General features: G+C 49.8%; 4 protein-coding genes across 4 annotated transcripts; all 4 read right to left on the bottom strand.

Annotated features, from left to right (window-relative positions):
• Positions 1 to 26: 26 nt before the first annotated feature.
• Positions 27 to 1,506, bottom strand: LOC149282059 (cytochrome c oxidase subunit 4 isoform 1, mitochondrial-like). Its single transcript, XM_089498733.1, has 4 exons — positions 1,410 to 1,506; positions 879 to 1,040; positions 239 to 370; positions 27 to 163 (listed from the first exon to the last, which is right to left on the bottom strand). Exons 1-4 carry the CDS (start codon positions 1,504 to 1,506, stop codon positions 27 to 29), a joined length of 528 nt encoding a protein of 175 aa, XP_089354859.1.
• Positions 1,507 to 3,792: 2,286 nt separating this feature from the next.
• LOC149282058 (bactericidal permeability-increasing protein-like) lies at positions 3,793 to 8,794 on the bottom strand. Its single transcript, XM_089498711.1, has 14 exons — positions 8,731 to 8,794; positions 7,723 to 7,799; positions 7,466 to 7,568; positions 6,992 to 7,067; positions 6,670 to 6,825; positions 6,282 to 6,345; positions 6,132 to 6,192; positions 5,866 to 5,957; positions 5,620 to 5,772; positions 4,923 to 5,093; positions 4,705 to 4,772; positions 4,362 to 4,404; positions 4,172 to 4,235; positions 3,793 to 3,980 (listed from the first exon to the last, which is right to left on the bottom strand). The coding sequence occupies exons 1-14, from the start codon at positions 8,792 to 8,794 to the stop codon at positions 3,793 to 3,795; spliced, it is 1,380 nt and encodes a 459-aa protein (XP_089354837.1).
• Positions 8,795 to 10,967: 2,173 nt separating this feature from the next.
• HM13 (histocompatibility minor 13) lies at positions 10,968 to 14,599 on the bottom strand. Its single transcript, XM_089498734.1, has 12 exons — positions 14,432 to 14,599; positions 13,888 to 13,986; positions 13,562 to 13,644; positions 13,365 to 13,453; positions 13,108 to 13,193; positions 12,331 to 12,456; positions 12,204 to 12,261; positions 12,003 to 12,086; positions 11,735 to 11,771; positions 11,484 to 11,586; positions 11,294 to 11,379; positions 10,968 to 11,118 (listed from the first exon to the last, which is right to left on the bottom strand). The coding sequence occupies exons 1-12, from the start codon at positions 14,597 to 14,599 to the stop codon at positions 10,968 to 10,970; spliced, it is 1,170 nt and encodes a 389-aa protein (XP_089354860.1).
• Positions 14,600 to 18,876: 4,277 nt separating this feature from the next.
• Positions 18,877 to 20,557, bottom strand: LOC149282056 (GTP-binding protein REM 1-like). Its single transcript, XM_089498725.1, has 4 exons — positions 20,275 to 20,557; positions 20,064 to 20,143; positions 19,714 to 19,915; positions 18,877 to 19,151 (listed from the first exon to the last, which is right to left on the bottom strand). The coding sequence occupies exons 1-4, from the start codon at positions 20,555 to 20,557 to the stop codon at positions 18,877 to 18,879; spliced, it is 840 nt and encodes a 279-aa protein (XP_089354851.1).
• Positions 20,558 to 26,878: the final 6,321 nt, after the last annotated feature.

Below are 26,878 nucleotides of genomic sequence, written 5' to 3'. Positions count from 1 at the left end.
CTCCAGGCACACAGCAGCTGTCCAGCTCACTTCTTCCATTCGTTCTTCTCGTAGTCCCACTTAGAGGAGAAGCCCTGGATTGGGCCAACGCGCATGTCTAGCATCCTCTGGACCTGCATGGCTTTCCACTCCTCCGACAGAGTGTGCGGCTTGGGAGGGTACACTGCGTGGAGAAAGCAGACGTTAGTATGGAGGCAGCAAGATTAGACCCTGGGGGGGGTGGGTTTGCTGTACTCACCGTACACTCTCTGCCACCACACAATTAGACCAGTTAACCCAAATAAGATAAAGATGGTTCCAAACACGGTCTTCCACTCGTTGGATGGTCGAGTCATCTCCGTGTACGTCTGGTTAAACTGGATGCGGTACACTGTCAGGGATTTCAACAGAAACCAATCAGAATTAGAGAAGGAGGCGTCTCAACAGGATGTGGATCTATGATGTCAGATGGGGGCAAATAATGAATCAGATGACCTTTCCTGCCCTTCTAAGGACTAGGATGGTCAAGAAGTTTCAGGTATAGAGTCGAAAACGTGGTCCACCAACGGAACGTTTGCATCGGCAGGTCCATGCCGATGTTCTGCATGGTGATGACATCACATCTCCAACGGCACCGGAAATGGCAGTAGTTCAATTTAATTCATTTTTTTTTTTTTTTTTTTTTTTTGCAAGGGGTTATTCACCAACCTCCAGCCGTAAAGGACATCAATCCCATGATGCTCAATGGCATCTCAAGCCTCCCAGTAACCTATAACCTTAATCCTTTGTCAATGTCAAATTATGTGAAGATTCCCAGGAAGAGAAAAGGGCTGTTAAAAACCTCATTGCACCCACCCCCCACGAGCCATACCCCAATACTACAGCAGGGGGCATCTTACGGGAGACTTTGTCTTCCTGGCTCAGCTGCTTCCAGGGCCCCTTCTCTTTCTCCTTTAGCGCCGTCTGCTGGGAGTTGAGATCTTTCTGATAGGGAATGTCCGGCAGGGGGAACGCGCGGTGATCATAATACAGCAACTCCGAGCCGTCCGGGTGGTGAGACACTGCGCAGTGAGGAAGAGTCACAAAGCGTTTGACATTTCCAGTTGGGTCAAGTCGCTACCTTCTGGCTGTCAAGTGCGGTCAAAGATGACGTCTAAGGCAGCCATGTTGGCCTGAGAGTTAGAGTACTTGGACACGTCGCCTCTTCCAGACATGGCTGGTTGACTTTGTCCAAAGTTCTCATCTCTGAAGCCAACTCAAGTTTCTCAGTTTCAAGCAATTTAGCAACTCTGCGCTACTTGAACTTTGGTGAACATGCCGGATAGTGTTATCCTACGCTGCCAGCACCGATTACAACCATGGAAACACCATTTGTGATCGTTGGCGCTTGTGCACAGGTGGATTTTTACTAGGGGCCGAGCGCAACTTACCCTGTGCCTCGTGGCCATGAGCAGCTCGGACGCTGGCAACTCCCAGGAGCCTCATCCTGGCCAACAGGGGCAAACGCTGAGAAAGAAGAGGCAACATCTGCAAAGGAAGCCAAAGTACATAGTTGGGGCAGACTGGGGTATACCGACACACAGCGAGGGCATCGAAGTAACTTCTAAAGCCACACAACTAAGTGGTCTCCACATACCCCCCTCCCCAATCTGCCTTCCGTCTGTGGTGGTAGCCCAACAATTCAGGTTTTGCGCTTTAATCGGGTGGTCATTGTGATTACAGAAGCCCCCCTGTGCTCACGGCCAAGGGGCAACTCAAGGACCGGATACAAAGACCTTACCACCACACACAGCTCTCCCTCTCTCCTCCCCAGCCAGGTCTGACCTCTGGGTGTACGGAAAGGTCACTGCGGTCTCCTAAACACTCCATTTATTCCTGAATGAGGAGGTTCCCAGGACATTGACAAAAATGAGACACGTCCCTTCCCATTAAGAATTATTTCAAAATGCTCTGTCTCGGCCCCCCTTAAACTACAGGAACTAAAGTGAAATCTAGAAGAGGCTCCCTAGAGAGGAGCGAGGAGTTGGGTGGCGGATTTAAGACCCCTTAGATAGTTGCCCCCTCCAAACCACAACCGTCACCTACAGCACCGATAACCCCTCCCCCAGGGCATTAAGGGGAGCTTGCGGTGAAAGCCCCCGAGTCTGCAACCCGGACTACTCACGGTCACCAGGCTCGGAGCTGTGCAGCTTGTAAAATGGAGACGGACTCCAGGAACCGGGCGCAGTGCCAGCCTCCGAGTGCCAAGAGCGCAGCATTCTGGGACATAAACGCTTAATTCCCCTCCCTAAATCAGAGAGAGGAGCTCCATGCAGAGATGCTGCCCTCCACCTCCTCCACTCCTCCCCGATCACACTGTGCTAGAGGCCGAGAAAACAGAGGCCGATTTCCCAGAACACATGCCAACTGCCCCGCAAACATGCACAACACGCACACCTCACATACCCACATGTTACATGTGCAGCAACCCCCCCACCCCAACACACAAAGCTTAACCCTTCAATATCCCATCACACAGATCCTATTGCAGCGACTCACTAGTGGCGACAGCCCAATGGTTCTAATGACGGTCATTACAGAAACCAGGACTGGTCAGGAGGTGAAGATATTCTGAATGGAGTCACCTGTATCAAAGCAGGGATTCCAGCTCTGATATAACAGAGAGAAAAGCACCAATCGGGACAATCCAATATCATTAAACCAGAGGAAGATACGAAGGAGCCAGCTCCAGACTGTGCGACCACAGAATCTGCCCATTTACCCCAAGACCAGGGGAGTGCCTGAAGTTAGGTTAAAAACTCAGATGCAAAGACCAAACAGCCCCAGATACGCCAGTTTTACAAGCAACCAGTAATTTACCATACAGCACCACCGGTGAGGCGCCTGCTCCTGGACCACACCAGAGAGAAGACCACGCAGGGGCCGATCTGCAGGTTTAAAAAACCATCAGCTTGTTAGCCACCTGACCCTCAATTACCTCGGGATCACCGGAAATCCTGGCCTGAAACCGTTAACGCATCGGCCAAAAACGGCCAGATTTTCATGTTATACATAACCCTTGATGTAACGGTTGTACAGCGCTACAGAATCTGCTGGCGCTATATAAATACATATAATAATAATGTACCCCTAACATATTAGTGTGAAAATATCCCAGTATTTACCTGCAGGCGGCAGCAAAGTATATGTTTTAGGGAGAAGCCACTTAGGGGTTTATTAACTAAATAGTGAGCTCTGGCATGGGTTTTAGGTGTTTTTTTTTTAAGTGTCTCCATCTGGTCTTCCCTCTCTCTTTTTATCTTCTAGGGAGGCATACTGAGAATTTCCTGTATGTTCTGTTCCTGAGACCGTGTGGCCCCTCTAAATGAGACCGCTTGGCAGGCAGCTGTCTCTCTAATGACAGTTCATGAAGATCAAACTTTGTTATAAAAAGTGTTTAATTTTAACAGCAGAAAAAAAATATATATATATATTGCCAGCCCGCTGTTGACCTAGAATCCATAACAGTCACCGGACGAGCGTCATGGGAGTTGTAGTCCACGGAATCCCGTTAAGTCTCTGAATGTTGATTCTATTGATTTATAGCAAAAATATTGTGATTCTTCAGTCCTCGGGGGCCCATAGTGAGAATATTTGTCACACGGGGCCCCGAGACAGGCAGATCCGAGACAAACAGCAGGGTTTGGGATGTTGAGACACGGATATTGGACGATCGACGTGGAAAGAGACAGACAGCTGATCCATGTACAGAGATGATCGATGAGATTAACCAGCAAGAAGAAGATGTCACATTGTGTTTACAAGGACCCCAGGTCACCACACTGGGCCCCCGGCGAAGAGGTCACCACACCAGGCTTTCGACGAGGAGGTCATGGTGACATCTCCAAATCCGACACAATCAGCAGATATCCCTGTGGGAATCGAAAGACGAGACTGTAAGAGGCAGGCATTGGAGGATGTGGTGACATAGAGGCTGGGGTTGGCCGGGTAAAAAGTGCTACCTTAGGAGGCAGTTAGAACAAATATGAGGCCAGGGGTACTTACCTTTAACACATTTACCACCGGGTTCTGCAGACGGACGGGACTTGTGGGAAAGGTGAACACATTCCTCAGTCTCGCTGTGAACAGATGAAGGAAGGGTCAGAGGTCACACTAGATGCTCACGCAGGGTTTATAGGGTTAATATACTCACCATTCACAAGAGGAAATATGGCCACCTTCAGAGCCAAACTGAAGATATTTCGCATGGAATCCACCTATAGAGACCAAGAGGTTATCGAGGGACATCCATTCACCCGGCTAATGTCCACTCAAGAACCTCACATAAGAGGAGGACGCTTTGGTGGCATCACCGGTTAGTTTGTGTCACCGTTAGCACTCACCTTAACGGGTCCTGCATCTGACCGAACGAGGGTGAGGGTCAAGCTGTGGAGAGGAGAGACAGCGCACAATGACGATGTTCGTTCTTTGGGGATAATTTCAGTGGATGAAGAGGTGGAAGGAGGGATGGGAACGGACAGAACACACATCACCTGTGTGACATTTTGCGGGATCAGTCTCAGCTCCAGAAGAGACTGTTTCTGGACGTTGAGCGAGGATGGAGTGGAGAGATGTTTGATTTTGGCGACATGGCAAGGAGTTACAGTGACAGATTTAGGTGAGTGGAGGGGAAAGTTGATGGGGAATATGGTCTGAAGGGGCAGTGATGGTCCTTTGCCTACTCACTTCTTTAGAGTAAGGGCAGCTCCCATATTCTCATCCAACAGCAGGATGTCCACCTGAGTCTGCAGTTCCTACACAAAGGGGCAAAGAGGCATTTCCTAAGACTAACCCTCTATCATTTCCATCCTAAAGACTCCAAATCAGACTTTTCTCACAGTTAACATATAAAAAAAGCCTCCAGTCTCTCTGGGTGCACTCCATCTCCACCAACCCCCACTTACTGCCTGTATCTGGAAGATGGGAGTCGGAGGCTGCTCGGGGTACATGGCGAACAGCCGGATGTCCATTGAGGTCTCCAGGGTGAGAAGGTCAGGCTGGCAGCTGACCACCGGTGGGGAGCGAGCGGAGACATGCAGGAGCAGCGGCGGAGAGTCTGGGAACCGTGTGAGGAGCTGAGATAGGACGGATAGGGACACAGAGTACATTTTACACAACGGCTTGGTAAAGATTACCGGAGGCATCTCTGTGCCGGGCCAAGCAGATGGACCGGGCGAGTGTCAAAACATTTACCTGCTTGTATTGCCCAACAACATTGTGTTTGAAAAGAAGAAATTCTAAGGTACATCTTAATAAAGTTTATTGTGGGGCCAAGATGCTTGGGGGCCACACCGGTCTGACTGAACACTCAGGTCCTAAGAAAAGTTTTCTCACCTCTGGAACAAAGATGCTTAAGCTTCTGGTGTTTAAACGCAATGGACTTCCTTTGGGTATCTGAAAATCATAGAGAATTACCCCACAGAGAGAGAGTGACAAACGAAAATTACATTAAAGCTTGAATACTAAAGGCAATAACGATCCTGATCATAAGACAAGACCGAGGACCAAGAAAAGTCTTTTAGCAACCTAATGGATCTTCTCTGAGTGGGCAATTCTGGGAAGTTGGGGAGGAATATGTTTAATAAGATCAGCAGCACCTACCTCATCGTCGGTGATGTTGAGCTCCAGGATACCCGACTTGTAATGCACGTACCCGGCTGAGTTGGCAGTGAACTGCGACAGGGCGAAGAGGAACATCCGAGAGTCTATATCGGGCAGGACAAGCTTTTCTGGATGCTCCGGGAAGTCCCAATGCTGTGAGTGGCCAGCAAACTGCCCCTGGTGTGCATTTAACCATTATTCTAACGTTCTTATATTTCTTCTGCCCCCAAACCTGCCTCTGTTTACCTTAACGAAGAAGTCTATGGTCCCCTCCGTGATCAATGGCAGACCGACCAGAGGAAATTCCAGGAAGGACACGGAATCCACAATATGGGTAACTGCAGGGAACAAGCGCATTATCCCACAGGAGTAACAGCAACAGGTCATCTGTATGGTGGGCATTGGGGGCACAGAAGGGCTCTTGGTGGAGTGAGGGTTACATGGGTGTTTTGGGGTTTATGGAGCACATGAGGCAGGAGTTAGTGGGAACACGTGAGACCGGACCTGCTTACCCGGCATATTACTCAGTCCTTCTTCCATCTGTTGAACCCTTTTGCTAAACTCAGGGCAAATCTAAAAAATAAAACAAAATACAAACCCTAAAGCCACCCCTGTGTCCCAGTCGGCCTCCAGCTCTATACCCACTCTGGGGCAGTACTCACCTGAGTACTCAGCGCATTATGCACAGGTCCTGCTACTGCATCTCTGAACATATAGAACAACCACCTATACGTGAAAAATATACGTTTCACAACATCAGTGAACCTCCCCAAAAATTCCTTTGTTTCATCTCCAAGGGAACCCCGACACTCAAGCACGTGACTGTCCTCCTCAGAGATCAGTGTTACCTCATCAAACCTTTTGCCCTTCATCTTGCTTTCCACCTGCCACCCTCCTCAGCGATTGCCAATCTAGGTACCCCAACAATCGACCCTGATCAGTCATTAACACAACTGGATGTTCTCCATCTGGAGTCCTGATACATCCTCTTGGGCTTCTTCAGCCCCAAGATCCTCTTTTCCTAACTCATCCAACATTTTCACCCCTTACCCAGCTCCTCCATGAAATCCAATGTCCACTTGAGCCACGTTGGAGCTGCACCCACCATCCCACACGGCACAGCGACCCGATTCATCACTGGTCACCCCAAGAAGCCCGGTGAAGGAGAGACCTCGGACTGATACTTCCAGTATGGTGGATGCAGTACTGAGAAGACAGAGTATGATGAACCCACTCATTCCTTTAACGTTTTAAGGCTGTTTCCAAGTCTGCCGGCTGCCACCACCCACTGAGCGTCACCCACCAGCACCTGCGTCTAATAATGACCACATCCCTCTATTCACTAATTCAGGCCTCCCTAAATGCCACTCACAAGAGAAAGGTTCTTAATTTCAAGTTTCCCGTGACCCGTAACTGCCCCGCGCTGACTTCAGCCTTGAGCCCGGTGTCTGAGATGAAGGAAACATTGGAATTTGAGAGGTCCAGGTCCTGTATTTGCAATCTGGTCAGAGACACAAGATGCACATTTAGCGTCATATGGGCCGAGCAGGTCAATACCCACAGGGTAATTGCTCCCCAGACCCGAGGATTGCCCCAACATGCCCTGTAACAGAGTAAACTATTGGACCAATCACAGGAACTGAGATGGACCCGCTGACGTCAGGGATTTGGAGAGACGGAAGTCGCCCCTCTAACTCCTGCATTCCCGCTCTCCAACCTGGAAGGAAAAAAACAGGATTCACTGAACGGCAATCAAAGCGGAACGTTGAGCCCAGCCTAGAACGTCTCAGAGGCAGAGAACGTCTCCCAGGGCGGGGATCGTCGCGGGACGCTCATCTCCACTCACCATATTGTAATCCTTTTAGGGTGAGGCGGCTTCTCACACCCGGCTTCTCGATTCCAGCTTCGGAGGGGCAGCAGAGGACAAGAAGCAGCAAGAACTTCATAACCTGAAGGACAAGAAGGATTGAGAAGGGGCAGGAGGGTGAAGGGCATGATCCGCGGTGGGGGGGGTGATGATCAGTGTGTGGGGGGATGTGATCGGGAGCAAGGAAGAAGAAGCATTAGAAAGGGGCAGAAAAGAGGCGTCGGAGTCCTACTCACCAGATACTCGGTGCTGCTGTTTGCAGTTACTGACCGTAGACAGAATGAGCTGATGGTACGGAATGTGAAAGTGGGAACTGAAACCGGGGAGGGGAACCGGCCCCCTACACACGTACACAACCCCTACACACACATACTCACAGATACACACGTACACAAGCCCTACACACACATACTCACAGATACACACGTACACAAGCCCTACACACACATACTCACAGATACACACGTACACAAGCCCTACACACATTTACAGACACGCACACACACACAAATCAAAACAAATCTTTTACAAAAGTCAGTGGGCGGGCCGTGGACTCATATCATTGGTTAGAGGCGTGGCCAGGGTTATTTGTGAGGCATTTAGAAGAGTAATGGGGGTTATTTTACCCAGTTTCATTTATAAAACCGTTCCCTGCTGTTTCTATACAATCACTCTGAGAGCCTATTAATAGAAGAGCGGCATGTATTGTGTGTTGTGTTATATATTGTGTACAGATAGTTACCTGTAAAATCATAAATAATAATAATAACAATAATAATATGTTCCGCTTTTCACGGATCTCGAAGCTCTGACGGCTCCTGAACATGCAGGTTCCTTTTTGTTTTCATGTGAAATGCGAAGGGGTTAATTCCTCCAAAAACCCCTCTGATCTGCAGCGTTTAAACCGCACTGAGGGTTTGGGATGGGTAGTCCCTACACAATCATTACAACTCTCACAATCCTCAGCCAGAGGATGCATGACACTGTGAGCGTCCATGAATCCTGACGCGTGACGGCGAGTTTACTGAAATGAGATCAGTTCCCATCTGACTCTTAAAAATAAACCCCTCTCCCCGACAAACAAAACCCACGGAGAGGAAGCGGTTGCAGCACATGCTCCGCGGCCCCCGGAAACCAACGCGTCTTCTCCCTCCACTGATTATGGTGCTTTTTGGCGCATCCCGGTTCGCTAACTAAACTATCAAGGTCTTGTCTTACTGCATTAGAGGAAAGTTTTTACTCACCCCCCAGAGGAATGAAAGGCTGCAGGGGAAGGGTTTCCGTGGCGCACACTGCTCGGCAGAGCATCCCGCTTGGTGTTTCTCGGGGTATTTCCGTTATTCACCACAAGCTCCCGGCCCCCGTGTATGTGCAGCTCTGCGGGGTCACCGTTGGATTTCACATGTAGAATGCAGTCAGTGGTAGGTGAGGGCTACATGTATGTTGTGACATTCGCTCTCCGGTGACCGGTAACCACACGGTAACGACCAACAGAACCCCCATTTAAACCGTAAGGTACAGCGGTAAGTGCCAGAGAGCTCGATGCTTAGGGGGTGATCTGTGCAAGGTACGCGAGTAACATAACCACCACGCCGGGGTATTTATCAGTTCTGTTGGGGGAATTGAAGCCTACTGTTACCCTGTTAGTACGGGGCATGTCACACTGGGTGGGAGGTCTCTTCGGTACAAATCGTGTCACATACCCGATACCGGAGAATAATAACACACCCCAGGGCAACAGGAGACTCAATAAAAGAACCACTTGCCCTCTGACCCCTACCCTATGCACCAAAATAAAAAAGTTGGTTGGGGGCATCGGACTAGAAACTCGCTCCTGATCACTCCTTACACAGAATGTATGCCCTGATTGGCTGGCTACCAGAACCTCGATAAACTTCGCTCTGAGATCCCGGACCCTGCAATAAAGAGGCAGCGGCGTCCAACACGTCGTGTTACAAGCATTTCATTTTTATTTTATTCACACCGTCTGTTAGACACTTTGAGTTCCAGATCTGTTGAGGATTATTTCTATTTTCCTTTTTTTTGGCATTTTTATTTTTTTTTGTGGATATCTCACAATCAGGTAAAATTCAAGCTGTTTCCAGACAAAAATAAAGGCTTTTGGAATCTTGATAAATATACGTGTAACAGTTTCTATACATCGGCAGCGAACAAATCCTTCCGTCTCTTTAAAAACCCAGCTGCCTAAACTTAAGACCTGGGAGCTGTAAGGGAGCGAGGAGGGCGGCCCCTGCGGACTGTCTGCTTATGGGTGACGAAGGCAAGGAGGGAGCGTAAGATAAAACGGGACAGACCTAGCCCCACTGGACAGAGAGAGTAGTTAAAGGTGCTGTTCCACTAACGCATTCATCATGCTCTTTTATATGCTAAGCATATATTTTTGAAGTTTCAATGTAACAACCTATCAGAGGCTGCTTTTGTGTCACATGACAAGCGTTCCCATCAAGAAAGAGAATTAAGCGGTTGAGAAGTTTAGCAAGATTAGGAATGTGCTTTCTAATGCATTTAGTTACTAAATAGTTAAATGGCATAGGTGGAACAGCAGCTTTAAAGCATGGGGGGGGTACATTAATAGACACCTTGCCGCGCCATCTCACTGTAGAATGGGCACAAGCCAGAAAGATTTGTGCTGAACCTGTAGATGAAGGGGCAGAATGTGGCATTTAAGGCAGCGTCAACCCATAGCACGGGGCAATAAGTAACAGGGAATGTTCTATACTGTACTGTCCAGCTTTCCCAGAATACAGAAGTTTAAAAATCTGAAGACATAAGACCTAAAGGAGAATGGGTTAAAATGCTGAATCTAACGCCCCTCGCAGAGCCCTTTACTCTCTAGACGTTCCCTGCCCCAGGGACCCCCACAGCAGAGTACAGAGAGCGAGATGGGGTGGCGCGGGGCACAGAGAAATCTCGACGGACGATTTAATACCATAGAAAGCAAATCCACCATACAAAATATAAAAATACGGGCCCAGAGACACTGACAGGCGCACACGGACCCCCAAGACGGAGGAGGGGAGACAGATGGGGGCACAAGCGCTTTACAAACACAGATGGCAAGGGGAGGGGGACTGGTATCTGCCCCAGACTTCAGCCCCCCAGTCGCAGACAAGGAGCGGGGGGCTTAATCCTCTTTCTTATCAGTCTCATCCATGTGGTCTGCGGGCGCATCTTTCGGCTTCTCCTCGTACCTGAAAGAAGAGAGATGGAGGTGAGTGTAACGGGTCCTACGATCCGACTCCAAATCCCTCTCCCACGGAAAAAGCCAGCGCTCACTCAAGCAGCTTACAATCTAACTCATACTCAAACCGTTCACACAGCCCCAGGCCGAGCGGTAGCGTTGGGTTTGGGGGACGCGTGTTTTGGAAGAGGAAACGCCGCGTTCGGCTTGGAAATGGGGGACGATGGTTCGTCAGGGGGGGGGGAGCACCTGTCTGAATGCAGATGGGAGAAGAGCCCGTCACATGGAGCTGGTGTTCAGCTGCCGCCGGCGGCGGGGGGAGAAGGATTTCTGCTGCATGGATTCGGCCAGACTGGCGGGAGACCCAGAGACAGCCGGATAGTGAGAGAGGCGAGGGGTGTGCGGGAGAAGCTCCGCTGAAGACTCATAGCTGTGAGAGAGGCGGGTAAAGGAGAGAGAGAGAAGGGGAGCGGCGGGAGCAAAAGTGAAGGGAGAGACGGGAGAGGGCGGTGGGGATAAGAGATTATAAGGAGACAGAAAAGTTTGAAGACAGCACTTCATAACGTTTAACCTCTTCTACCACCCCCAGAGTATACCCTCCTCACCTGAACATCTCCGCCACTTCTCCCTTCAACAAAGCAACAATCAGCGGGAATCCAATGCAGGCTGGCACAAGGTAGAGGAGGGCCGGCTGGACACAGAGAAGAGGCAGTGTCAGAGCCGCAGTTGCATACCCCCCCCCCCATTGTATAAATAAGACCCTAAGAGCCAGACCGGCCAGTGATGACATCTCACCTGGGCATGTTTGAAGGTGTGCATGACAAAAATGGTCAGGGCCAGACCAAAGACGTACGCCGCGAAGCTGGTGTAGAAATACGTGTGCGAATTCTTCTTCAGGCTGAAAAGGGAGCAGAAGCCTAAGTAAGTCGCCTCGTACCTTATTCCTGAACCCACCACAGACCCTGCCATGCAACACACGCAGCTAAACCGACAGCATGCGTGCGCAGTTACAGACACTCTCCTTCTGCATCCCCCACACCTCTTACCTGATGTCAAAACGGAGCAACAGGGCAATGAAAATACCTAGAGAGAGAGGGAGAGACGGTGTGAAGAAGATGGGAGAGCACAGGCTGTCGCACAGGCACATAATCGCTTAGTAACTCTGAATAACCCTCCAACAGGTCCCGCGGCTGCTATGATCTCTGTACTTAGAAGCAAATTGAAATGTGAAATGTGAGAGATGCCGGCCAGCAGGCGGCGTGAGATCGGAAGGCATTAGGAGCCGGAGCTCCGGGAGCGGCTCCAGACACTGACCTGGAATCACAATGTCACCAAGACCCAACATGGCAAAATTATTGGCTTCGAGGCCTTTCTCCAGGAGATCTTGGGGGAACACCACTAGAAAGAGAGTATTACTTCAATAAGATGAGGAACATGTACAAGGGGGTGGGGGATTGAAAGAAAGAAAAAAAGAAAAAAAGGGAGCAGGTTTTGGACCTTCCTGGCCGAACTTACATTTAATCGGTGCTTCAAAGGACTTCGCCACAGTCACCATGACATTGGTCCCAAACACCTAGAAAACAGGCGGATGAACTGACTGCCGCGAACCAGAAACACCTCCCTGCCTCGCCAGGAAACTTACCCAAAAGATGTCGTAGATGAAGAGCCCCCCCAACAGGATGCAGCCGGTGCTGACGTTATTCAGATGCAAAAGTTCCACCCCATTGAGGGCAAAAGCCAAACCGAACAGGTTATTGGCAATCCAGTGCTGCAGAAACAAGAGCATCAGGCAATAAATACACGGAGGGGGCAATTCGGCTGTATTCGCTTGCCCCAAATCAAAGTAACAGAGTCACGCGAACAAAACCACAGGTGGCAGACCCTCCAGATGTCAGACATGCCGGCTGTGCAATGGAGACGTTCAGGACCTCAGACACGGACTATGGAGCACAAACTATACGAGGCAGCCTCGGTTTATCATGCCTCAAAGGGTTAAAGGTATAGAGCCGTACCGTGCCAGCCATAGAAAGAGAGAACACTCAGGAAAGATGATCCCTTTATTGGCTGACGGGCATATAATAGATTGCAAGCTCTCCAGACTATCTAGGTCTCCTATAGATAACATGCCAGAAGAAGAGACCGAGGTGGCCTCAAAAGCTGGCAATCCATTATACGTCAGTCAGCCAATAATCATCATCTTTACCACATGTTGATACTAATTTCTAGTAAATTCCATCACAAGAATGATCAATGTATTTACAGTACAGTATATGATACCGACATACACCAAGCCTTAATCAAAACACTCCAACCGGATGATCTTGGTGACTGAGACCTCCTCCGGAATCCTGATCCACCCCTTCCCTCCGCAGCTCCTTTCTGATTATTTATTATCCTGGGATAATGCGACAGCGCTCACCTTCTTCATGATGTACCAGACGCCGACTACTCCACTCACAGCCAGACAGGCGAGATCCCGAGTGTCAAACTCGTAGTTCAGAATATCTACAAGAAGAGAGACGAGGTGCGAATGAATGAAACGTGGCCGTTCGGAATAACATGCGGAGCGACGAGTGAGAATTCCCACAATTCACTGTTCTTGTCAGCAGTAAAAAGACTATATGCCCTCAGCAGACCCCCACTGCCCTCTGCAGAGCCCCCCGGACCCCTACTCACCCTCTTTACTCTCCCCCGAGCCCTGGGTGAAGAGGAGCTGATACTGTTTGTTGGGTATATTGGCGGGGAAAATCCTGTTCATGGCCGGGCTGGGGAGAGATAAACCAGATGGAGATAAACTGACACGGGCCGGTGATAGTGGGACAGAGAACGCGGCTAACACACGGGAGACGTGACCACCCCACCCTCCCACTCACCTGATGGTGTGAGCCAAGGCCAGCACCCCCAGGACGAAAAAATACATGGACAACAGGAGGTTGATGTATTCTTGGGAGAAAATCTGCACAAACAAAGAGAACATGTCATCCACACGCCACGGCAACACGTCTCACGCCACGTCATCCACACGCCACAGCAAATGCCACGGCACACTGTGTCATCCACACGACACGGCAACACGTCTCACGCCACGTCATCCACACGCCACAGCAAATGCCACGGCACACTGTGTCATCCACACGACACGGCAACATGGCACACGCCACATGCCACGGCACGGCACCACACAGACCTCAAAACTCACTTTAAAAAATATGTACAGGCCGAACAGGGTGCAGCTGGCGATAATCGGGAAGCGAGCCGCGTCTCTGCTGGTGATTGTCTCCGGCATGTCTGACGCGTTCTGTGGAGAAGACAAAGGGTTAAATAAGCGAAAATATACTGGCTGAGGATGATGGGAGTTGTGCATTATTCATGTTGCTGGCTGAGCACAGTGGGAGTGGAAGTCTGCACCAGATGTTGTACTCTGGACGCTTTCCAGCTGTCACTCGGAGTGCCCTGGACCAGCAGCCTGGATCCATCTCTCCTCCCTGGGACCCCACGTCCCCGCTTAATTGGGGGCTATTATCACCTACTCCCCTCCTGGGGGCCGAGGGGACCCCTTTACCGCTCTTTCTGGGACTTAGGATTTCCACCACCTTGGGGCCCCATTGCGTTCTCATCCTCGGAGCTCCATTGTGCCCACATCCTGGGCGCCCCATGGTTTACAGATCTTGTGGTAGACTATCCCGCTCTCAATCTGTGCTCCCCCACCCCCCGTCCCACCCGGCGCTCCCAGAGCACCTCACCTTGCCCCTGGCGCAGCTGACACTTCTCATGGCCCCAAAAAAGATGGGCAGCAGGGCCATCCCAAGGAGGCTGCCATAAGCCAGCGCAGCGCCCTCCGGCGAGGTCCCCAGTCGGGTACCATTCCCCTCAGTGTCATTGTGCAAGGCGGCGGGTTCCAGCTCCGCCATGTCCAGTCTCTTGGAATTCTCTTGTGCTCACGGCTCTCTGATATGATTCAACCCAGCCGGTAAGGACACGTTACAATACCCAGCGGACGTGACGTTCTATTCAGGGGACTAACTGTGTCTACAGACGGATGAATTGGCGGCGTAACAGTGCGCAAGCTCTGTGTCTCCTCTGCAGGAGCCATCTTGGTGAAGACAAGTCCGTAAAATTCAACGAACGGTGGTCTCCGAATCTATGGCCACCGCGCTGACGCTCTCTGCACGGGATTGGATACATTTTCCATTAGAATAAAGTGCTAGGCGAAAGGGGTGTTCTCTGGTGTTTAGAACATTGATTATAGCGGAGCCCTCAATCGCCTAGCAACAGAGGGAGGAAGTTACTAGGGGGCGGAGTTTGGAGCTAGAACAAGAGAGATTTGTGGTCCCCATTACTCCCAGGATAGGATGCGCTGGTCACGTGTAATAAGACTGCTCCTTTCTGCTGCTATTTCTACCTCCAAATGTGTTTTTTACTTCAAGGGGAAGCCAAGGAGTCCCCCAGGTGAATTTCTCATCAGACCCCTAAAGCTTTGTTGAGGCAGAACCATAAAATCAGTTCTTCAAGCTTGGTTTACCAAGGGCAATTCAGTGTTAAGGGATGCCTTATAAGTGTGACCCCCCCCATGAAGCTTTTCTTTATCCTATTTGAGGGCCCGTCTGGTCACCCCACTCTGGTAGTAGTTTTGTAGCAAGGGCCAAGATATTGCTATGAGAGAAAACGTACAGGGGGAGGCAATAAAGAGTGTACAGGGGCCATAGAGAGCGGGAATGTACAGGGGGGCCATAGAGAGAGAGAGAGAACGTAGAGTGGGAAATAAGGGTTTGCTGGGGGTCTATAGCCTGGGAATATTGCGTCAGACTCAGTTTTAGGTTCTGATGGTCGGACTTATTATTGTAATTATGTGTTTGCAGATTTTGGGGGTCGATCGGCCCCGATGGAGACAGAGAGGGCTTGATCCCAGCAGCCTGCGAGGGGAGCCATGCTCACTACTCACATAGAAGCGCGTGGTAAGTGACATTTTGGACCCCTTACGTCCATTCACCCCATACACCTCTAAAATGTGACATGGGAGCCCCTTAACCAGGAACTGGGGTCTTACACCTGCTGCCTCCTGCTTCCTGCACGCAGTTACCGTCTCGTCACGCTATACTGCATCACATACATACATACCTGGGAACGCTCAGGGGTTTTGCCCCAGTCTCAGGGTGAAGGGGCAGATTCTCAGGGTCACAGTCTGGGGCTGACTCCTTCCTATTATCCCCCCGCTGGGATTATATATCAGACTCCCAGTTGGTGCTTTTGCTCCCAGTATGTTATGGGTCATTTCCCTGCTTGAATGCAGGTGACTTAGTTAAGTGTATCTTTAAATAATGTCATGTGATGGTTTCCATGACGACCGGTATTAGAGCCATTTGGGTTACTCATTTGGAGAGTCGCTGCATAGAATCTTCACGATGGGTTATTAAAAGGTTAATATTCCAAGGGTCACAGGGTCGGCTCATTTAGATAGTCTCGGGTTTGATCACCATCCAGGGGATCCACCTGCCGGTCTGGGCGGTCGCGCCGGGGTTGCCGGACATTCATCCACGGGAATTACGCGGGATTATATATTATAGCTCTCTTAATATTATAAAATGTTTTTTTATTCATGAAACAAGCGTGTCCGTCTCCCAGAAGCCACCGCTTTGCATTTAACCCTATGGTGTCCTGTATTGATAACGTGTTTGTGTTCAGGACGTTTATGTTTATTGTGGTAAATATATACTGTGTATACGTTGGATGATGTCACTCTTGCAACAACACAACTTTATTTACAAAGATGCTTGCATGAAGCAGTGGAACTGTTCCGGGGGGGGGGGGGCATTATTAGATACAGTAAGGCTTTATCTCAGTAAGTACCCCTTGCATGTCCTAATGCCAGCCCCTACAGGGTGCGCTGACGGAACATGGGGTGCTGGGTCTGTGTGCCCGGATCTGGACAGACAATGTGCTAATGCATGCACGCAGGGTGCACTGGTGCAATTCCCCCCCCCCCCACACACACACACACACCACCACCCCTGGAGGGGGATGTGCGGAGAGGGGCCCCAGGCTCCCTGTCTCCTTGCTGTGTCCCAGGAAATCAATTACCCAGACCCTGTCTGCCGGCACACGCTGCTGCCTGTGTTTATGGGATTGTGTCAGGTCATTAAACACACAGCAGGGATACAGTCAGTGCACCCAAACGCGGCTCAGAGGAGCCCGATCCCCCTGCACGTTCCCTCCTCCTCCTCTCTGCCCTCACCAGACGCCCCGTGTTATTCTGAAACATAAATGAAACGACGCAGGAGATGTTTAATGCTGCTGTGACCACTTAGGAAAAAGACAGGGGCATGAACACTGGGGTATATACAGCGGGGTATATATATACACAGAATGGCATAAATACACTGACGCACACTTTTCCATACACACCAGCACAAACACCTTCTCCGTGGGATATACCCCTACACCCAGCGAGACCCTCCTTATACGAACCCATTCCCTATTCACCGAACACCAGCTGTCCGGACCCCCCAGGCGGAGCCGGGCACCTTTCTGTACGGTTATTTGTAATATGCGGCCCTTCAATTAGGACAACTATGAACACCTCAGAGCCCTAGGAATGGGCAACAAGACCCCCTTATATGGGGGACTATGCGGCTTCACCTCCATGCTTACATCAGAGCATGATTAAATGACCTCACAGAGGCTGTGGCAGAGGAAGGCTGACTCCCCATGAAACTCTGAAACCCAGAACGTTCCTAGAGAACGCTGAAACCCAGAAGATCCCTAGAGAACGCTGAAACCCAGAAGATCCCTAGAGAACGCTGAAACCCAGAAGATCCCTAGAGAACGCTGAAACCCAGAAGATCCCTAGAGAACGCTGAAACCCAGAAGATCCCTAGAGAACGCTGAAACCCAGAACAACCCTAGAGAACGCTGAAACCCAGAAGATCCCTAGAGAAGTCTGAAACCCAGAACGTTCCTAGAGAAGTCTGAAACCCAGAACATCAGCGCTACGGAATTTGATGGCGCTTTATAAAACAATAAATAATAATAATCCCTACAGAACTCTGGAACACCCCTATAAAACTCCTGGGCAGAACTTTCAATCTCTTAACAGAAAACTCATCAACGAACCGTCTCTGAAGAATCCTAGACGACCCATCTGAGGGAACCCCTGACCAATCCAGCCCCATGTGGAGCTTCCAGAGACCTGACACCACCTCTAGAGAATGGGACATCAGACATACATACATCCATAGATCAGGGGCCAGAGCTCAACCATCCCACGGATGGCCTATCTGCCCTTCTCCCCACTGGTAGGGATTAACTAGCGATCCCAAAAAAGATCGAAATCCCATTAAAGAAGATCTGGAGCAGAGAGTGGGATCATAATCTGCAGCAATGCTGCGCTCCGTTACATGCGGAGGATTGTCTCTTAGAGCACTCTGTTAGAGAAGGTGCTCTATGCCAAGAGGTGTCTTCCTTCACAGAATAGGGCTGGATAACACCTTCCAGCCGCTCCGAGAGCCCAGGAGAGACTGCAGCTCAAACAGCACTACAGGTCTCTCTTTCTGCAGTCTCTCTGTCCCCATAGCCTCTATCTGTAGTCTCTCACTCCCCTGTCCTAGCAGTCTCTCTCATGTTCCTGTAGTCTCTGCCGGTCTCTCTCTCCCCACAGTCTGTCCTTTCTCTCCCAGCGTGTTTTCTCTCTCTCTCCCCGTCTCCCTCCATAAACAGTGAGTTCAGTTTTCCACTGTTTGGCCAGCACTGGATTAGAGTGAGCCGGGCAGAATTCCATAAAATCCAGCAGGGGGGGAGTGGAAACATTTGGGGGGGGGGGCAGCTCCTATGGATTCAGGCTACAACTCATAGACTAGAGCCAGAGCCTCTCCACTGCGGGTTGGGGAGTAATTTGGGGAGAAAAAAAATAGACATTCAGAGTCCATGGACTGATTATTAATCTGGGTGCAACAAAAGAGAAAAGGTGACATCCAAAATGGTGCAACTAAGTTACAATAAGTAATGACGTCCTCTGATCTATCCGTGTGAAGAAGACGTTGCTCCGGCCGAGGAGGCGCTCAGTCTTTTAGGTCGTCGCCGGTTTTGCGCATGCCTGCGGATATTGCGTGTCCCGGGCAGTGCCAGCAGCCAGTGCGCGTGCGCCGCCACGTCAGTCATTGAGCAGGGAGAAGCTCATCCGTCCAGGAGCCACTCAGAGTACCGACAGGTCGTGGCAGGAGCGTGAGTGCACCCTCAGGACTGCCTTACTGTTTCGAGTTACCAGCCGGTCCAGGAACCTGCGCGCTCTCTTGCTCAGGCTCTCCTTGCGCTGACTCCGCACCCGGCAGCTCTCGCCCGGGTCCGCTCCATCTCTCCGCAGACGTATCTGACGCACCATTCCCTCAAACAGCTCTCGGACATTGTGCTGCAGGACGGCCGAGGTCTCAATAAACTTACAATCAAACACGACGGCACATGCGCGACCCTCTGTGAAGAGAACACATAAATACATGGATAGCGATGGCGTCAAAAGCTATTGGCCAACATTCTTGGTCACGTCGTTCTTTAGGGGAGCTTTCTGCGCATCCCAGGCTTTCCCAAACTCTTTTTACCTGTTCCCCACTCTACTAAAGACAACGTGGAGATCCCTGCTCAGTGTGAGAAGGAGCTGATATACAAGGGTTAAATAATTCTGATGATAGAGAAAATATATAAGGGGTGCTGGCAGGTGGCATCTGGCAAAGCCCGGCAGGTGGGAGAGGTTGGGGGGATCTGGCAGAGCCCGGCAGGTGGGAGAGGTTGGGGGGATCTGGTAGAGCCCGGCAGGTGGGAGAGGTCGGGGGGATCTGGCAAAGCCCGGCAGGTGGGAGAGGTTGGGGGGATCTGGCAGAGCCCGGCAGGTGGGAGAGGTTGGGGGGATCTGGTAGAGCCCGGCAGGTGGGAGAGGTCGGGGGGATCTGGCAGAGCAGGACTGAAGCGGGAGATATTGACAGGTTTTAGGAAGCAGACTCTGTACTCAATGTTGATGCCACTTTGACTGTTCTCTCACCTTCCACGGACACCTCCCGGCTGCGGACCAGATCCGTCTTATTCCCCACGAGGATTATAGGAATGTTTTCTGCCTGGCGGGTCCGTCTCAGCTGTATACGCAGCTCCGAGGCACTTTCAAAGCTTGAGCGATCGGTTACTGAGTACACGATAATGTACGCGTGGCCCATTCGCATGGGACTGTCTGAGCCCCCCGGGGCCCTCTGCTAAAAGGAAAAATAAAGTTTAAAAAAAAAAAAGAATTTGCTAGTTAGCAGCCTCTGACCTCCACCTGCTGCCAGCTACAAACCCCATCATCCCCGGCCACAGCTAGCCTTTGCCAGCTGATGGGAGTCGGTGCAAGGGACTCACCCGAAGCTCGGACTCCCACGTGTCCATGAGTAACAGTGTTGTGTCTTCTCCATCCACCGTGAATGTGCAGTCATACATCTCTGCATGGGATCAAAGGGTCAGAAGTCAGATGGATCGTTGGCTACCCCTTCCCAAAGCCTCATGTAACAGAGGGATGCCACTTGCGTTGCTGCTTCTCTGTCAGGCCTTCTGCCACTCTAGATGCCCTCACCTTGCTGTTGCTGTTCTTGGTTTTCACGTTCCTGCTCCCTCCTGAAGATTCCAACCAGGCTGGATTTGCCGACCCCAGGATCTCCAAGCAAAACTACCCTGAAGAGGGCATCGCCCCCTGAGTCCGAGCCCCCCGAATCCGAGGAGACCGTGCAGTGGGCACCCAGGGCCATCTTGGATGAGGTTGTGTCTGGGACCTGGGGGGTGACCTGCGAGTGGCTCTGGTGTGAGCTAGGCAGGGGGGTGCTGGCTCTCCTGCGCAGGGGCACCCGGGCACCACTCATCTGGCGGACACAGACAGCAAGTTAACATTATCATATGAAGTAATAGGAGGGGTTATGTGGAGTAGTGGGAGGGGTTATATGAAGTAATAGGAGGAGTTATATGGAGTGGTAGGAGGGTTTTGGGGAGGGGTTATATGAAAGGAAGGAATTTTCGCCCCTTTTGAGGCAGAATTGGGGTTTTGTTTTTTGGGGTTTTTTTTACTTCTAGACCAACACTGGAATATTGTGTTCTGTTTTTGGTGTTGATTCCACTTCGATGCACCCTCCGCACGTGTGACTCAGGGATCTGGGGTATTAGGGGCTCTGAAAAACGAAAAACTAAAAACACCCAAAAAACACGTGTAAGGTGATGGTAAAAGAATAGGAACCAAAAATTACTTCTCTAATGTATCACTGCCGCAGCCCAACCAGAACGCTCCTCTCGGCGTTCAAACACGTAACCAGCAAAATTCGGGGCGCATGTGTACATAGAAAAAAGAAATAATCTTATAGTGTAATATTGTCAAGAACAAGAAGCTATGTAAAAGGTGTGAAATGCACTCACAAACAGTGCCAGCACAACAGGCTCGTCTGAGGTATGAAGACTGTTCTTTATTCTTTAAAATCTCTAAGAGCATAAATCTATTTTTACTCACCACGATTGCGGATTATCATAGCGGATGACATCAATTGATATTTATTTCTCCTGAGGAAGCCCAGTGAGCGGCGAAACGCGTTGAGAAGTTTTTTAATCTGCATGTTCCTGATCCACTACAATGGACATTTAGTTTGAATAGCGACTTGAATTCAACCATCCTGTAAGTGCTTTTTTTAACTTGCGCATATACTATTAAGGAAGATACTGCACCATATGGTTGTTTTCTTTATTTTATGCTCTTAGAGATTTTAAAGAATAAAGAACAGTCTTCATACCTCAGACGAGCCTGTTGTGCTGGCACTGTTTGTGAGTGCATTTCACACCTTTTACATAGCTTCTTGTTCTTGACAATATTACACTATAAGATTATTTCTTTTTTCTATGTATTAGGGGCTCTGTCTATCTGCCTTACGCGGGACCTCGGGTATTAGGGCTCTGTCTATCTGCGTGACGCGGGACCTCGGGTATTAGGGCTCTGTTTATCTGCATGATGCGGGACCTCGGGTATTAGGGCTCTGTCTATCTGTGAAACCTCGAGTATTAGTGTTCTGTCTATCTGCGTTACGCGGGACCTCGGGTATTAGGGCTCTGTCTATCTGCATGATTCCGGGACCTCGGGTATTAGGGCTCTGTTTATCTGTGTGACGCGGGACCTCGGGTATTAGGGCTCTGTCTATCTGCGGGACCTCGGGTATTAGGGCCCTGTCTATCTGCGTTACTCCCAGACCTCGGGTATTAGGGTTCTGTCAGCCTTGCTGAGCTGATGGTTTGTACGATTCAGGGCAACGTGATAACTCCCAGCCATGGGAACAAATCCACATCATTAAAAATGCAGCGCTGTGTTCCCTGGGGTTATTGTGTGATAGAGGGACACTGACGGGGCAATATCAGGCTGTCCCTGTGCAGCCCGGAGGAAGGATCGTGGTTTAGTGTACCGCGGGGCAGTGTACTCGACACTCACATCAATGTCTCATCTACAGAGTACATGTATCTACTACGTCTTGTGTTAAATGCTAGACCCGTACGCAAACCGCGTGTCCCCAGAGGGGTTTGTTCTCAGCCCGTCTCTTACCCCTGAGTGCTGCTCCTCTGAGTGGTCCTGGGGAAGATCCTGCGCCTCAGCGTCTCTGAAATGTGAGTGATCCCTGAAGCTTTGCAGGACCCAGATCTCTCCCAACTCGCTAAAAGTGCATCATCCAATAATCTGTGTCTGTCTGAAGCTCCTGCACTCTGAGGCTGTCTCTTTTTCTGTGCCTGCCTGAAGCTGTCTCTTTCCCCGCTGCCTTAAGTATCATGAACTTCCAGACAGCTGTGTTTTTTTTATAAGGCAGCTGCTTTCAGGGCATTTCAACTCCTCCTCTTACATGTGACCACACCCCTAAGAAATAAACCCCACCCATTTCTAAATCTACTAGTTAAATGGTTGTGTATGTTATTTTAGCTCATAATATATCACGTGACGCCTCGCGAGAGGGACTGTCCGATAATACTTTGAATTAGAGCGACCAGTTGATGTCCTGATGGAGGCGCACTGATTTCACGCAGTCCCCCGTAGCACATTTTCAGTTTGTATCCCCGACAAATGGAAACATTGTGTCACCCACGGCACTCTGCGACTCTGATATCATCATTAACAGTCCACTTCTGTGGACTACGACTCCCATGATGCTCGATTCTGATACGAAGACCAGCAGGATGGTTTATAGGTTGCTACCACTTTTAACCCCTTTGCACCAGAACACCCCCCCCCCCCCATTTTTCTAATTACCGCACACAATAGGTGATAAGATAAGACAGAAGGGCTCAGGAGTCACGCGTATTGAACAAAGATGGCACCGTCTACAGTTCCTTCTTTTATTTGGCAAAGGAGACGCCGAGAGATAAGTGTAGGGGGGTCTGTGCGGAATAAACTGTGAGGTATGGCACAGGAGGAACACGTCACCGGGATCTGTATGTCTGACGCAGGGACTCTTGAGCCATTAGATGAGAATTTCCTCATTCCGTGGGATGTTGAGGGCCACGTCTTCCTCAGGAGAACAGCTGGAGACATCACGCGAGGGGAACAGAGATTTTACACATTAATACCCACGGGAAGACAACATGGACAGCGAAAAGAAACACAGAGACCCGCCCGCATACACAAACACACGCTAACACGCCATGCAAACACGTGTCCATGGCCTCACACTCTGAATACCCACCGGGGCGCATGGAGTAGAAGGTCTCTGCACAGCTTCTCGACCTTCTGTTGCTTCGATTTCAGGAGGGTCTTTCTAGTCTCCTGTAAACAAGAAACTTCCTCCTGGAGCTCACAGATCACCTGCAGAGAGGTAACACACCTGACCCTCCAGAACCAGAGCCACCCCTTCCCAGTTTGACCAGCTGTGCCGCCCCTTCCCAGTCTGGCCAGTTGTGCCGCCCCTTCCCAGTCTGACCTGCTGGTGAATGGCAATGTCTTGCTTCATCTGATGGTTCTCCAGGCTCATTCGTCTGATGGACGGAGGCAGCAAATCCATCTGATGCTAAAGTAACATTATAAACATATATATATATATATATATATATATATATATATATATATATAATATATATAATATACAGAGCCATCTGATACAAATGTAGCATTATACTCCTATATACTGATCCACCTGGTGCTAAAGTAACTTACACACAGTACGTATGCTCCCCATACACCCAGCAGTGTGTGTGTGTGTGTATATATATATATATATATATATATATATATATATATAGTAGAGGTTGTAGCCATATTAGTCCAGTGGTGTCAATATCAAATAACAGATGGAATAAGTATCTTGTGATAATACCTTTTTTAATGGACTAACAGAATTTTGCACAGCCATTCCATTAAACACCACAAGGAAAATTCCTACTGCACCCCTGTGGGACACCATTTCGCCCAAAATGACCATTCTATCAAGGACCTAAAAATCAAAGTACTGAAAGGGGACTTCAGTAATACCAAAGAAAGACAAACTTTTGAAGTCAGAACGATTCAATTATTCAACAGCAAGAATAGAGGACTCTGTCCCACTACACAGGTTTTACATAACCCCCCACCTGCTATATGTACTGTATTTTTAGTGCACCCTGTTCATCTATATTTACCTGTATATATGATAACATGTGTAGACATATACATTCCCATCCCTATATTCATCACTGCATTCCTATTCCCTGTATGTGAGCACTAGCATCTTAATGTTTTTTTTCTTTCTGTGTCAATTTGTCTTTAGCAGTGCTAACCCCCCCCCCCTCAAAATTCCCTACACAGAACATTTATGACCCTCTGGAGGGATACATACTTTTACATCTCACCCTCCCTTATCAGATCTGGGCAGTAAGCCCCCCTTCCCTGGCACACAACATTGAATTCTATGTGTCGTTTTGCTCAGAAATCTTTTAGACTTGAGAAAGGGAGAAGAGCTCCCTAAAGCTTGTCATTCCGAAATTCTGTTAGTCCAATAAAAAAGGTATTATCACAAGATACTTATTCTATCTGTTATTTGATATATATGTGTGTGTAATGTACAGTTCTCAATGTCTGGCCTGCAGGGTCCTTTCTGTTCGCTACTTCAGGGGTTAAGTAACACTAACAGTTCGTGGAGTTGTGTAAATACAGGCACTGGTGGTAACGCTAACCAGGGGACGCTTGTTTTACTTTCTGTTAATATATATATACATTTCTTAAAAATGCTATGAAATGAGCCAGAAAGAGTGAAAATGTTGCATTTTACACACGTTTAATACTTTGTTGCACAATCACGTTGGCCGCTTCCAGGGGGGACTCGTCCCTATGAAGCAGCCCTTAGTGTGCAGGGGTTTCTTTCTTTGCCCCGTCGGGCAGGTTAGAATATCGGAAATAGAATAAAAGTTAACGGACCAATGGTTCGATCGGCCATCTCTCCCGTGTGCAGCCTCACGTACCTCAGGGGACGGCTCCCCCTAGTGTACAAACCATGCACAGCAAATGCCAACGCGACAAGCAGGGGTCCTGGCCTTGCTGATACCTGCGGATTACGGCCCCCATCATTCTCCTTTTTTCAATGTCCCCTAATTTATTACTTTTTTCAAACTTTGATATTGTTTTGTATATTTAAAAAAAGCAAAAAACTTTTTTTATAGCGATATGTTTCTGTTAGATTCTGTAAGGGGGATCATAAAGAAACAAGTGTCCGAAATAACCAGAGGGTCTCGGAGGTATCTGCCTCTCCTCGGTTGGGTGCTGCGCATGTACCTGTACTATACTCTGGAGCACGCTCTCCAACAGTTTCCGATGCTTTTCTAACAAATTCGGCATCTCCGCTCGAGTTAAAACATCCACATCAGCAGCTTGCGCCTTAAAGGGGGAAAGAAGAAAGAAAAACATTAAAGAGGTGTGGAGAGAAACGCACAATAAACCACATGGGAAAAACAACAAGCAGAAAGGAGAGCTGAGGTGAAAAGAGAGAAGGGGGTAGGAAGCAGAGAGAGAAGGGAGGCAGGAAGCAGAGAGAGAAGGGAGGCAGGAAGTAGAGAGGGAAGGGAGAAAGAATGTAGAGAGGGAGATATGATGTGGGAAGCTGAAACGTTAGGGCAGTTAGGGAGATGAAAAGAAATGAGTAACAGGGCAGTAGGTAAAATGGTGAACCCGTTCCCTTTGGCACATGCTGCTCCCTCTCGCACCTGGTGGGTGTCTAATAGGAGCTGGAGCTCTCTCCGGAGGTCCGCTATCTGCCGTGCCGACACCAAGTGCCCACTGTCTCTGTAGTCTTGCAGCTCCTGCAGTCTTGTCTGAGCGTCTCTCAGCTTTGCATTGCAGGCCACAAGCTCTCCCTTCAGCCCTGAAAGTCAGTGAGAGACCGCATGTGAGACCCCCCGCGGGGTAACATTCAGTTGCCTCAATTCCTTCTAATTCACTTTAGCTAAATATCTAAAACACTCCACTCCGCCCAGCATAATAATAATAATAATGGCACGGCCCTTACTCTGCAAACGCTGCTCCCCCCTCTCTCTGGTCTCCTCCAGGTCCTGTAGAGCATCTCTCAGTTGCCGGTCTCCCCACGACTGCACCGCTAGGACATTGCTCTGAGCAGAGAGAGAAAGAGACTGCACCGCTAGGACATTGCTCTGAGCAGAGAGAGAAAGAGACTGCACCACTACGACATTGCTCTGAACAGAGAGAGAAAGAGACCGCATCTTTATCTTGGTGGCATTTGCGTTTCACTTTGCCCCATTTACCCCAGCCTTGTTATATTGCTGCAGCTGTCGGCTGGCCTTCCCCATGGCCGTCTCCTCTGTCTCCAATATCTTCTTCAGGACAACAGCATTCGCTGCCTCGAACCGCCTGCAGAGAGTATCCAGGGGGGGCAGGTGGCTGGTATCTCGCTGCAACAATGGTGTACATTAAACACTGCGCTATACTGCCCCAGCACCGGCCACCCCGCCATATACTGCCCCAGCACCGGCCTCACCGCCATATACTGCCCCAGCACCGGCCACACCGCCATATACTGCCCCAGCACCGGCCACACCGCCATATACTGCCCCAGCACCGGCCACCCCGCCATATACTGCCCCAGCACCGGCCTCACCGCCATATACTGCCCCAGCACCGGCCACACCGCCATATACTGCCCCAGCACCGGCCACACCGCCATATACTGCCCCAGCACCGGCCACAC

The sequence above is a fragment of the Sceloporus occidentalis genome, unplaced genomic scaffold (assembly GCF_023333645.1).
Source record: "Sceloporus occidentalis isolate IW3139 unplaced genomic scaffold, rSceOcc1.0.p SCAF_124, whole genome shotgun sequence".
In the NCBI taxonomy this organism is placed as follows: Eukaryota; Metazoa; Chordata; class Lepidosauria; order Squamata; family Phrynosomatidae; genus Sceloporus; species Sceloporus occidentalis.
The sequence above is the reverse complement of the archived record's forward strand: the minus strand, read 5'-3'. Positions and strand labels throughout refer to the sequence as shown.

Bases quoted from the DNA above. Each gene is read 5' to 3' on its own strand.
- LOC149282059 (XM_089498733.1), bottom strand. From the start codon at position 1,506: ATGTTGCCTCTTCTTTCTCAGCGTTTGCCCCTGTTGGCCAGGATGAGG. The intron at 1,041-1,409 runs GTAAGTTGCGCT...CTCACTGCGCAG, and splicing joins TCATGGCCACGAGGCACAGG to TGTCTCACCACCCGGACGGC. The intron at 371-878 runs GTAAGATGCCCC...AATCCCTGACAG, and splicing joins CCAGGAAGACAAAGTCTCCC to TGTACCGCATCCAGTTTAAC.
- LOC149282058 (XM_089498711.1), bottom strand. From the start codon at position 8,794: ATGCTCTGCCGAGCAGTGTGCGCCACGGAAACCCTTCCCCTGCAGCCT. The intron at 7,569-7,722 runs GTGAGTAGGACT...CTTGTCCTTCAG, and splicing joins ACAGCAGCACCGAGTATCTG to GTTATGAAGTTCTTGCTGCT. The intron at 6,826-6,991 runs GTGAGTGGCATT...CTGTCTTCTCAG, and splicing joins AAATTAAGAACCTTTCTCTT to TACTGCATCCACCATACTGG.
- HM13 (XM_089498734.1), bottom strand. From the start codon at position 14,599: ATGGCGGAGCTGGAACCCGCCGCCTTGCACAATGACACTGAGGGGAAT. The intron at 11,772-12,002 runs GTCAGTGTCTGG...CTCTCTCTCTAG, and splicing joins TGGTGACATTGTGATTCCAG to GTATTTTCATTGCCCTGTTG. The intron at 11,119-11,293 runs GTGAGGAGGGTA...CCTCTCTCACAG, and splicing joins GAAGTGGCGGAGATGTTCAG to CTATGAGTCTTCAGCGGAGC.
- LOC149282056 (XM_089498725.1), bottom strand. From the start codon at position 20,557: ATGAGTGGTGCCCGGGTGCCCCTGCGCAGGAGAGCCAGCACCCCCCTG. The intron at 20,144-20,274 runs GTGAGGGCATCT...GATCCCATGCAG, and splicing joins CCAAGAACAGCAACAGCAAG to AGATGTATGACTGCACATTC. The intron at 19,916-20,063 runs GTGAGTCCCTTG...TCCTTTTAGCAG, and splicing joins CGTGGGAGTCCGAGCTTCGG to AGGGCCCCGGGGGGCTCAGA.